Source organism: Pipra filicauda, unplaced genomic scaffold, assembly GCF_003945595.2.
Source record: "Pipra filicauda isolate LSUMZ 115617 unplaced genomic scaffold, ASM394559v2 scaffold411_size619879_pilon, whole genome shotgun sequence".
NCBI classification, from domain to species: domain Eukaryota; kingdom Metazoa; phylum Chordata; class Aves; order Passeriformes; family Pipridae; genus Pipra; species Pipra filicauda.
The window spans coordinates 98,840-111,925 of NW_024104545.1; the positions used below are offsets into that span (position 1 = coordinate 98,840).

The window sequence follows — 13,086 nt, forward strand, 5'->3', positions numbered from 1 at the left end:
GTATTTAAGTTATGTCTATCCCTTACAGAAAATCAACAGCTGAGTGTGGGTGTTCATGTAAAATTCTTACAATGGGATAGTTATGACAGATTAGTTTTGAAAATACAAAGTGCCTTATTTGATATAGGCTGTGGTTTTGTAGACACTCTTTTATTTCTTGCATTTCAATTCTCAACATTTTTGTAATGTAAAGGATACTGTGACCACAGATTGTAAATTCTGTGCTGTCAGAAAATGTATGGAATTTGTACATTTGCTATAAACTTCCATATGTTTTTAAAAAACCTTTGGATTGCACTGATGAAATATGAGCACAATTCTTCACAGAGGCAGGGAATGAAGCTGTACTGGCTGGGAGATGCTCTGGCAAATCTTACACACTGATTTTATTACTGAATGTATTCATTACTATAAGCCTGCAGATGTAAAATATTAATGCATTTGCCCAGGAGAACTGAAAGCTTGAGACTCCCCAAACAGGTGATTTTATATGACTGTTCTTGGAAACAGATTTTGGCCACAGTGTCCTTGTATTAAATCTCATTATGTGAGACTCAAATGACGTGTTTTTACAAATATTCATGAAAGAGATTTTTGGAGATTTCGAGTCAATCCATCTTCCCCAAATGCTTCATGCTCCCTGAGCACATCCATGAACATTATTTTACATGCAGGGATTGCTCTGAGGAGAACAAACTGTAGCTCAGACCTGTACGGTGTCAATTTTGTTCCTGGATTTCTGGAGATCATTTTTAATTTGCTTCACCCAAAAATAGATCCAAACTTTAAAATATTACTATTTAGCTAAGCAAAGTGGTATCCATGGCAACTTTAGAACAATACCAGAATTCTGTTTTAAGGGGCCATATTGTGGTAAGGCAGCTGACCCTCCAAAACTGCTTGTTGCAGCCAGAGGTACAACACAGCACACCCCCCAGATCCTGCCTGTTCACCGCTCTTCCCACATGCTCCAAAAGAAAGTTACTCGAGAACATGTCCCCAAGTATTTTGGAAAGCTGTTTAGAAACACTTCTGAGATAATAATGACAGGATGTGAATCCGAAATAGCCTCCGCCCCAGTGACCAGATGGCAGCAGCACAACGCCTTCCGTGCCGCTTGTGTGCAACCCCTTCCCTTGGCAAAGGGGGCTGTGAATGATGTAATTCCCAAAAACCTGAGAGAAACCTAACCCATCCTATTCTGTTGAACCATGCCAAGCTGATTTTTTCCTTGAGATCTCTGAACCAGCATTAGCAGTAGGACTAGAGGAGCGAACAGCCTGTAAACTGTTGACAGCGGGGTGCCTGGATGCCACCTTCATCAGCAGTAACATCATCAGTAACAGACTCATTTTAATTAACAAGGCACTGTCAGATATATCTTGCTACTTATGCAGAGCAATATGTGCTTCTCACAATGTGAACTTTCAGGATACTGTGCTTTTCCACTTAAAAATAAACTGTTCATAAAATGGCAGAGTACAACGTGAACATCATCAACCCAACTCACCATGATGTTTTTGTGGATGAAGCCTCGTCTGTACCTTGCAGGCTTCAGATGTGGATATTCTTCTGTGCTGGTAACTCTGATGTTCCAGACCTTTTTCCAGGCATCATAAAGCTGAACATGTACTGGATACACCCCGGAATGGTGTGGAGCCACTGCATAGCCCAAGTCAGTTGGAATACCGTGTTCCTAAAACATAACAGAACAATGGCTGCTTTCAAAAACTTTAAAAGTTTGATGTTTTGGTAGTTCTCAGATCCTTTTTTTATGAGAGATCAAGAACAGGTCTGAAATGCAAATAAGAGTAATATCAAAGGATGCTGATCTGGAAGGGAGATGGAAGAGAATTCAGAGAGAAAATGGCACGTGTTCCACACAAGAGGTAGCATTTGGCAGTTGCTATTACACAAGTGTGATTTCCACTGCGTGTCCCTTCACAATTACTTGGATGAGGAGCTGAATTTCAGTCACTGCGTGTCCCCTCTAGTCCACTCAAAACATAAAACCATATTCAAAAACCAGCTTAACGATTTCAGTGTCATTTTAAAAAAGGATAAAAGATAACCACTTGTAACATTCCACAGGCAGATGTTGTGCAGTAAACCCTTTTGTAGCACATTTCCTGGTTTTGCAGACTCTGTCATTTATCTTGTTTACATACTGACCTTGCTGCTACTACCTTCTCTTCATATTTAATGTATTTTCTTTCAGGTTACTTTTCAAAGGAACAGGGGATAGAAGATCTTTCTTTGACAGTCTGATTAACAGAATGCACAGGCCATAAGACGTCATTGTCTTGCCATGATTTAGGAAGGCTGCCCTCGCACTGCCTTTGAATTCTGTTTTAGAGTTTTTTATATTGGTTGTATTCATATGTTCATCTTCAGCATTTTTTGTAATCATACTTTGTGTGCAAAGAGTGGGTTGACACTTGGATCTCTTCCTCTGAATAAACTAGCTACTAAGAAATATGAAAGGACTCTCTTATCTCAAAGAAAAATGGGTGCATATTAAGAGCATTGGAAGTAGTGAAGAACACGGAAATTCATGGAGTTATGTAAACCAGGGTTGAATATGCATTATTCTAATAACATCCTTTAATGCTTACATACTGTAGACTAATCCCAGAGGATGTCTTAGGTCACACCAGAACCACAAGAACTCATTTCCAGTGGAGCTTGGAACAGCACACAGAATTGTATTAAAAGGGGAAATGTGGGCACAGGATTTTTAACTTTTCCTGAATCTAACCCCTACTGGAATGCTTTCTTGAAACATTAAAATTGAGCTGGCCTGTACTCAGTACAACTACAACTTTCAGTCAACTTGGTAAAATCTTGAAAGAAAGCATGTACCTTACTTAAAAGCAAAGTTTTCAAATACAAACACTAACTGCTTGATATTCAGGTCTATACTGTCCTCCCACACTCACTGACACATGGCCATAAGTGCACTCTCTTTTGTTCTGGCATTTCAAATTCCCCTGCTCTTTCCAGGAACAAAGTCTTTACCTGCCAACTAAAGAGCAACCAGTGCATTTTGAAAAGGAAGAAGTAAAATTAGGATGTTGGAAAAATAGATGTAATTCAGCAAATAAGTTATGTTTGCTAGGATATTCTGATGTAAGACATTCTAAGGTCTTTACGTTAGACCACTTCTTCAGATAAATAACATCTATTATGTTTGGCATTTTGGTTTTGTTTTGCTGTATGAAAGTAACTGTAGCCTGTTTCTCTGGTATCCTCAGACCTAAAACCTGTTTTTACTTTGTCTTGTATTCCCACTGAAACCTTTTTTCCAGAGTTTGGTTGTGAATAAACAATTAGTAAAGGCAATGCTTTACAAAACAAGTTTATATAAAGCTGATCCAAAGGGAATATATAAGATGTTATTAGGTATCACTGCAGAAAATCATCTTTGAAAATGTGGCACGTGTAACTAATCCTAACATGCAGTGGTTTCATAAAGTCATTTGACATGTTTTGATGAAGCATTTATTCTTTCAGAAAATTGCATTTTTTTTTCTAATCTAAACAATGGGTTGTTTGGACAAAATTTCCTATAGAAAAATACTGGAATAGAGTATCATTTATCTATATTGACTTTCCCAGATGAGAACATATTAATTCTTCATTCTGAAAGAATTTTTCTGTCATTTTTTTCAGAAAGCCAAATCAAACTTTAATTGAGAAGGAAATACGAACTGTTGAGAAATAGAATTTTCATAGCACAAAAGAGTGATTGCAAAAAGCACTTTAACAAAACTTCCTTTTTCCCTCAATTCACTGAGACTAAACCAAATTCTACATGGATTAATTTTCCAACAAAGTAGGAATAATGGTTTCTGAGGACCTAAATAATATACAAAATGCAGAAATATGACTCACTAAGGCAAATTTTTTGTTGAGGATCATCTGCTCCACCAGCGAGGACTCGTTGTGGAAGAGGTGGGGCTGCATGTGACTCCACATGTGGGGAAACCACCAGAACTCATCCACTGATCTCAACAGCAGGTCATCACCTTCATCCTCCTCCTCAGTCCCTGCAAAAGGAAAAAAAAAATAGCTCAGAAGTAAAGTCTCTGCTTCTATTATAATCTTACACACGTTTGAAAATATAAGAATGGTATGAACATAATAAAATGGGTCCATTTAAACTACTGCCTGCTGAGGCACTGGTGACAGAGTTGAGAGTCAGACCATTCTGCTGGGCTCACATCCTATTTTAATACCTTCTACCTATTGCTACAGTGGTTTAAGCACAAAATTATTTTAATGGATAATATACATTGCTGTACCTCCACAGTATCCAAAAGGACGAACTGTGGTAGCTCAAGAGATTCTCAGTGAAATCAATGGAAAATGTCATGTGATTGGTGGAATTCACCAGTCAACAAGGGGCTGAAAGGAACTAAATTTTAACAAAGGGGAGGAGGAACTGAATCTGCTCCACACTGGCACCTAATGCAGAAATCACACCTTACTAAGACCTTTAGTCTCCATCCTTCCTACTGTCCTCAGATTAAAAAGAACACCATCCAAATGAAAGGGATTTTAGTATTTTATTCTTACCTGTGTGATAAAACTTCCCTGAAAATCCCAGGTTGAAAGTAAAATTTGTAATCTGGGCTCTCAAAAGATTCTGAGTGTCAAGCAGGGCCTGAAAAAAAGCAAATCACCATATAAACATAGAAAACATAACCTCAGCACAGAAATTTAATACAACAATATAAGTATTTTTACAGGTATATGTCTGTTTAATCAGTTTTGCTACTTAAAAACAGCTCTTTATAGATGACAAAGCAGTAACAGATATTTTATTATCATTTAAAGATTAAAGATAGCATGCAAACTCCATACTTTTCCTCATGAAGATGACCAGCAATTAAATACTGGTTTACTCTTTGAGTCATGGGATAGAAAAACAAAGGGACACACAGAGAAAAGACCTTCCACTGATCATTCAGGAAACCTGGGACACAGCCAGGAATGAATTTCAGGTCTCTTGTGCCCTTACCACTGCTCCATTCATAGGGTGAACAGCAACTATTAGGACTGTATTTCTATAGGTCAGCTCAAGCACATACACAGCATTTCAGTCATGTTTCGAAATCAGCAGAAATACAAAAGAAAATAAATCTAGAAAGACAGAGAGAAGTTAGAGGAAGCCTATTCCACATCAGACAAGTTGATCTTAGATTCCTCCAAAGTCTGACTCATTTCTCAGACAGTGACAATACTGGCTGCCAGCATTCCTGTACTTGCACTAAATTAGTACAAACAAGAAAACAGCATGTAGGAAGAAAAGGGAAAGCATTATTCATCAGCTACAGCCTCACTCTCTAATTTCAATATGCTCTTCTTGATTTGGTACTCCCAAGATTTACACAGTATTTCAGGAGTTATCTCCCAAACTCTTACATCCTGCTGGTCTCTCAGTTTTCCAGGTGTAACATGGAAACCCAGCCTTCCAAACTTGGCAAAGCAAGAACGAAACAGAAGAGCAAAGGTCATCAAAGAGTTTTCAAGGTCAGTAAATATTACAGCACAATGATTTTAATAAAGTAGTTAAAAGCATTATTATTGTCAGAGATGAGTAACTAAGTGTGTTATGAAGGAGGACCATATTTAAAAGCACAAAAAAAGTGACTGGAGATTTTCAAAGGTTTAAAGGTCTAGAGGGTTCCCTACTTTTGCAGTTCAATGACAACTTGGTGCCTTGAAAAATATAAGCCAGTAATTTTAATTACAGTTTCTCTGGACCTTTTCATTATGTAAGCAATTTGTCTACAATTATTTTTTTTAACTGGTATGCCAAAGACAACAAAATGTTAGCACAGAAGTCAAGTCCAGTTTAGGTCTTAGGCATAGTACAGTCAAGTTACAATCCCTTAAAATATGGCCCATTTTGCAGACGGAGGCAATATCCACCTTACCAGGGCACGTGAGCTCTTCTTCAGGTCTTTTCCAGCACTCACCTGGTAAAGAGCATCTTCTTTCACTGCAAAGCCTGAAAAATGTCCTGTGAACGAGGGACTTTCTAAAGGAATGAGTAAAATGAAGCACTGAAGGGAAGTAATTGAAAACAAGCTCCAGACTTATGAAGTGGAATATTAAGAGCAAAATCTTGCAATGCTGTAACAAGGGCTTTTGCAGAGGCTGAGAGTGCAAAGATCTCTGAGGAGGCTTCTGACTGTAATGAAAGGTAGCAAATGTGCACAGGACTTATTATGAAAACCATCCTCGAGCTGCTGGGAACCGATTCAGTGAAATGATTGTATCTTTGCACCGTTAAGGAGGTAGGAGGCAAAGGATGTGGCCACACACCCAGCCTGACAGCCAGGGGGCACGAATGGGCTGCGAGTTCTTTTCCTCCCTATTAAGAGCTGTGAGCATTTTTCCAGCTGAAGATCTTATCCTGCACCTTTCTAACACCTTCCCAGCTTGTCAGCTCCAGTGTGGTCCCAGCAAGGATGCAAAACCAGAACTGGAAAAAGGAGGAGATCCAGGCTTTCAAACAGGTAGCAAGAAGCCCATGACATTTTTTTAATAATGCAACAGAGAGTTAACTCCTTCTCTGGGAGTTAGTTTTGCTGGTGCAGTTCCCAGCTTCTCACCTTGTGCTGGGAAATACTAGCTAATACCAAGGGGGTACCTGCTCCATCTGCCAAGAGGGAGGGCCCAGACCTGCTGTGAACCACTTTTTGCACAGACAAGCTGAGCCAACATTTGAGTTGTCGTGCCTGTGATTATTTTCTGGGTGACTTGACATTTTACTCATCTTTCAGGTTCTAAAAACAAAATGTTAAAACTCATGAAGAATATACAGTAGCAGATGGCAGGGCCTATTACTGTGAGTTTCCATCAGAAAGAGAGAAAAGTAGGGGGACAAAAAGCCCAAAATTTCCTTTTTGCATGCTGTTTTATATGCTGAAGGGGAGCTGCTGATATTTTCTGTATATTTTATGACTGCTTATGAACAGACCCTCTGAGTGTCTGTATGAAATGTTACATAAATACATTAGTACTGAGGTACTGGTATTTTAAAACTATTTAGTAAAGCCTTCATATGTTTATAAATAATTATTTAGTCCATGCTATATTTCTGCTGGTGCTGTAATGAAAATAAATTGCTGGCTGCATAACCACTTTCGTAGACATAGTACTTTCTTTTCAATTTTTCCTAAGCTTACATACTAGGGTTTAGGAAATTCCTTGTTCCAGAAATCAAATGTGAGGATTCATTATATGATTACATATGATTTCTTCACCAAGAGTCCAAAAAAAAAAAACCTCAGAAAAAGCCCCTTTTACAATCCAAGGAATAGACAAAAGTTTTCCCAGCAGCAAAACAACATATTTTCTCATCTCACAAACAGGACAAACAGGCAAAAAGCTTCTGCTCAAGTAAATCAGCTGTAAAGCCAAGGATAAAATTCCTATCGTCAAACTTGCTTCCCACTTGCACAGCCAGGAAACCATCCTGCCTCCTGTCCTCAAATATCCCTTCACATGGTTTCACTTCAGAGTCTGTCACAGAGAAGTTACAAGTGCTAACTTGTCTTTGGTAACAAGACAGTTGTAATTTCTTCAGCATCAACAAAAAAATACTCAGACCCAAATGTCTTGACTGATCAAAGAAATCAATCAAGAATGCCTTGTTGAACTCTGCTTCCAAAGAGGAATGATGACTTCTTTGTGCAGTCATACCAACATATTTACCACTATTTTCCTGCTCAAAAGCTGCTAAGGAACTTTGCCACTTGAAAAGCGAAGTAACTCAATACGCTGTTAATTCTACTTGTAAGCACGTGGGTTTAACTCAGTTGGCAAGCACACAGACACAGTGCTGCAGCATTAACATCCTACACTTCAGTACAGGCTTTCATGTCACCAACAAAAGCAAGGTCAGCTTCATAATTTTCCAAAAAGCTTTTCTCTTCCCCCTTTTTTTTTGGGAAGCAGATCTCATCTCTCAACGTTTGCTTTACTATTTTCTGTCTTACAATACTATCAAAGGAGCCATTAAATTAGGAATTACTTTGCTTCTAGAAAAACTTCTAATGCCATGTTGGCTCTCTGATAAAGGCAAGAACGTTCTGCAAAGGAAGGACAACCTAACAGAAAGTGCAATGTGAAAGCACACCAGTTAAGCACACCAAGCCCCTTTATGGGAGCTCCTATGCAAAAGTAACTTTAATTTCCATACCAGATTTCCTCTTTACTCCAACCCCTGCAAGAGAGGAAAGAAACAGAACTAAAGCCATTTTTTTTTAGCTTCTGAACGGAGTTCTCAGTACAGAGGTTTAATGAGCTGTAACTGGTGTGATGTCCTTTTACTGTGCACTATCTGTGACATCACTTTGCCTTTCCACCCTCTGACAAGAGGAAGCAGGAGACAGCCTCAATGAAGGTCCCTCCCAAATGTCTGGGAATCATCATTTTATTGGACAGACTACTTTGCTTCTGCGAAAAATGTTTCCCTCATGATAAATTATGTATTTTGGAACATCATTAAAATTCAACATCTACTCTTTCTGGATTTTCAAGAATAGCACTTTGACACCCATTATCATAAACATTTAACCTACACAGGAGAAAGAATAATTGCTTTGGGTGTACTGGGTGTATCTGAAAAAATATATTTTGAATATCCTTCAGACAAAAGGAGAAGAAAGCTTAAATTGCCTTTGTGTGGCTCTCCTAACAGAGCTGACACTACAGAGAGGGCAAGAGAAAAAACCAAAGAAAACTTTCAGCTTTTTGTGCAAAGTGTTCTGCTGGCAGAGAGCAGGCAACCCACTTTCCCCTCAAAGGGGCAATAAGGTATCAGGCTGGAGCCAGTTGTGTGCACCTTAAGTTTTTCAGTGTCCAACATAAGAAAAAAAATTCAGGAGCCACAACTTCATTTTATGTGCTCAGATGCTATGACTAGGTAGCTGAATTTGAGGTCCACTAAAGGATCCAAAAAATATAGGTAGCCACTTTGGAAAACGCTGCTCAAATGATTTCAATCAAAAGTTTTTATCAGAACACACTGTTTTAAGTGTCACTGAGTCTTCCTTTGGAGGTGTTTTTATATCACATACAATAATGATCTTGATGATGGTCCAATTACATATTTTCAAGTAATTAGGCTCTTTCATCTAGGTAAATCATTTGTACAACCAAGAGATTTAAGAAATATTTCTAACTTCTTTCACCAACTTCTCGCTTGTTGGAGGCTGAGGTAGCAGTTAATGAGAATAAGCTAATTATGGCAAGGTAATGTGAAGGTTATAAATACTTGGTGCCAACACTATTTAGTAAAGTAAGCAATTAGCATGGTATTTTCAGGATTCTGTCTGAAATTCTGCATTATTAGCTCTTAATTAAAGTGTACTTAGATGAAAGGAGTTACTATTACTAAACAGCTAAGTGATCTCATTATTCTGCAGTTAACAGAAATAAACTGCAGCATTCCTTTAAAATAAAGGTCAAAAAAAATCCCAGGTCAGTTGAAATAGAACAAACATCCTACTGCTACATATTTTTCCCTGGGTTTTGCTCAGACAGGATTCAACAGAAACCTTGTTGGTTGCATTTTCACCTAACACTTTGCCTGCTTGTGAAACACTGAGTATGAAGAGGTAAGTTCTCAGAGTATGACAGAACTCAAAACCAAAGTGGCTCTAAAATGCACGTGGAATCTCTTCATATTTATCCAGTTAAGTTCCTGTGATGTGGTGATGGCCAGTACAGCAGAAAAGTGAGTTTTGTTAAGGGAAAGCAATTCAGGTGGCTGTGCTGCAGTCACAACCCCCCCAACATGCTGCCTGAGCTCTGAGCACGACAGCCCATCTCTCAGGGTGACAGAGTGGTTCAGATCCTGTTCCAGGTCACTTCTGGGCTGCTCTGCCTGCTTAGTCTGGCTTGTCTCCACTGCATCCCACCAGCAGCAGATAAATTCTCAGGGCTGTTCATCGATTCGTGTCGACGCTTGTCTGGCTCCCAGTAAATGTTAGGCATTACACCTCTGCACCCCCTCATTAGACAGCCCACACTTGTACAGCTTCACATCTTGGTTGGAAGGGTGCATGGTATTTTGTCACAGATAAAACAGTGGCATGGCTGTTCAGTCTAATGGGGCATGTATTTTATAGTCACCCAGCTCAAAATGGACAGAGGTTATGATCCAAGCTCCTAGCACCACATTCATTATCAACAGCACATTTGCTTCTTATTTAATGCTTCCTCAAATGCCAGTTCCAGCTTTAGCTCTCACAGCAGCCAACACACACAGCAGGCAGAGCCTGGCTGAAGGACAAGCCCTCCCTGATCCAGTGCACACTGCCCAGCCCTGCGGCTCCGGGCCCTTTCCCCCTGCTCTTGGCACCACATGGCTCTGCACAGCCACTGAATGCTGAAAATATCTGGAAGGCTCAACTCTGGAAGGACTTCAAAGCCTAATCTCTCAGCAGCAGAGACCACGGGGCCTCACTTGACGTGCAGGCACCTGCAGCTGGGTCACCACACCTGCTCCAGTCTGACTCTGTCCGTGGCTGCATCACTCTGTCCAAAATGCCCAGGTTTTTTTTTTAGAGACACAATTTCAGTTCCGCCTATACACCCATGGCTTGCATACAGAAGAAGAAACTTGTTCCATAAAACCTACTATCCCCCAGATTTGTCTCCCAAATTGCTATTCCCGCAGTTCAGTAGCCTGCACTCCCCTTCAGAGTGTCACGGGACCTGCCCTGCCCATCAGGCCTCCAAAGCACCTCCTTCCCTCCCTGCTCCGCCCCACACACGACAAAGGGACAGCAGGTGGCATCACCAGCTCCAGGACAAGCACGTGGATCAGCCAGAGTAGGCCATGGAACAGCTTGGGTGGGAAGGGGCCTTCAAAGACCATCTTCCCCCTACCCAGGTAAGATTAAAGCACAATATCTGTCTTAATGCTTAGTTTTACATACTTCAGAACGAAGTGTAAATAAATGAAGACTCAAACCTTGTTATTTATACAAAAACCACCACAGAGTCAGTTGCTTTCCCTGTTCAGTAAAGCACAAAAAAATTATCACGTCCCTGGCATGTTAAATAAAGATTACTCCATGGGCTGGGCAACACACTGATGACACAGTCCATTCACAAATGCTTCTTAGATATTCTTTTTTCCTAGTAGAGGCAAAAAGATTCAGATTCCTGTGCATCTCTTAAGATGCACATCTGATTAAAAATATCTACCTTTATCCCTATGTTTGGGGTGAGCTGAGGCACCAAAAGCTCTTTTTCTCCTCTATGCCCCACCTTTATCAAGAGAAAAAACAATCTTTGGCCAAAAAGATTTTCATTTTTTCTGTCTGAAAGTTCCACCTAAGACACAGCTGGGAATTCAGTGTTAGCTTGCTCACCAGCTATGGGTCACAAATATTTATCTTTTTTTCTTCTCTTTATGAGTAGTTCTAAAGCTGCTGAATGAAATTCCCCAGCTACATCAACACTGCTATAAAAGAAGTGACGAAAAAAAAGAGAGAAAGCTTCCATAAAATAACAGATATAACTCTTTTCTCAAGCCATATTTTTTATGATTATATGTAGTCAAGACAGAAATGACATAAGGACTTACTTCAAATTAATAAAAACTTGGACAGTTTCATTGACTCCTACATATTCTGAGGGATATAATCGAGCAGAAAAAACCCCAAGTGAAAAACGTGGAGACGATTTTGTTACTGTTAAAACACACCTTTCTTGGTTTTGCATGAGTGTTCACATTTCTAAAAGACAAGATTACAAAAACTACATGTACACAGTGAAATATCCCAGCTGGCAAAGGCTACACTTGCAGCCTCAAACAGGCACGCAGGAATCCAACTCAGCTCTGCATTTGATTAGACTGTAAGAGATGGAGAATATATCTCAGTACAAATTCCCTGCCAATACTATATTCCTTCCAATAGCATATTTCATGGCCTTTTGCCAAATCTAATTTTTAAAGACTTACATAATCCTTTTACTTCCTTTGGCATATTAGCCTCTATTCTGCTACTTTTATTGGCTATTCAGCCTACACTTAAACACCTCTGTGCCTTCCATTAAATATTTTTATCCCTCCTCACTGTTAATACCCTGCAGACATCTGCAGCCTATTGCTTTCTGCTTTGGTCATCGTTACTTACTGAATTTTTTAGCCTTCATTTTCTCATTTTTTTGCTCAGATGTTTCCTGACTATTCTGGTGTCTCTAAGCACTCTCTAAATATTTCTGATCAAGTGGTGCAGAACTGAGCACAGTATTCCAGAAACCACCTCAGTCAGTAAGATGAAGTTCTTTACTGATACAAAGTGGTATTTTTCATAGTCAGCTTGAATTTCAAACCAGTTTACATTACAAACTTGGGTATATTTTAGTATTCATCTTGGTTTTTGGATATTTTCAAGATTACGTTTTCAGCGTTTCTATTACCTGTACCAATGACAGTGAGAAAGGACAAGGGATAAGAGAAATGTTTCACATCGTAAACCCCCTACTATTTATAGATAAATGCAAAATTATTTTTCAGCCTCCTTTTAAGTGCTGTTAGAGTTCTATCAAAGACAACTCTGAGGTATCTTTAGTCCCACTCCCACCCTCACTTTTTTCTTCTTGCCAGACTGTGCCTTTCTTGATGGGACTGAAGATGGGGAAGGAGGTAGGCTCACTTTTGGTATCATGTTTCACAGCTAATGGCTTTGATTTCTAGATCTGTCTGCAGTGTGTTTTTATGTGTTGGCTGTGAAAGTTTTATTCTATTTCATTAGCAGCAGGAACTGGATGGCAAACCTGTAATCTGGAAAAGCCCAGAATAAATCTGCAGCAGCCACCAGCACAGGGAGGAACCTGTGCAGCTCTGCGGGAAGCTGTTTTACATTATTGTTATTTGTATCAACGAGGTGCTTTCTGAACAAGAAGAGCCTCTGACCAAGAGAATTTGCAGTCCAAGGAAAGAGAGGGACTGATGTGACAGCAGGTTTTATTTTCACGGCCAGAGGGATGAACCCAAACACTGCTGAGTTTAGGTTATGCTAAAAACACTCAAAGTGTGCACAATCACATGCA

At 39.6% G+C, this 13,086-nt stretch overlaps 1 protein-coding gene across 3 annotated transcripts in view; it reads right to left on the minus strand.

The window, feature by feature from the left end:
• LOC113994116 (bifunctional heparan sulfate N-deacetylase/N-sulfotransferase 3) overlaps nucleotides 1–13,086 on the minus strand; it is a 209,997-nt gene that overhangs the window by 19,295 nt on the left and 177,616 nt on the right. For all 3 annotated transcript variants that reach the window (XM_039385466.1, XM_039385465.1, XM_039385464.1), the window contains 3 exons: nucleotides 4,579–4,666; nucleotides 3,895–4,049; nucleotides 1,511–1,696 (listed from right to left, as the gene is read on the minus strand). In XM_039385466.1, the coding sequence (XP_039241400.1) occupies nucleotides 1,511–1,696; nucleotides 3,895–4,049; nucleotides 4,579–4,666 (429 nt within the window). The remainder of the gene's footprint in view (nucleotides 1–1,510; nucleotides 1,697–3,894; nucleotides 4,050–4,578; nucleotides 4,667–13,086) is intronic.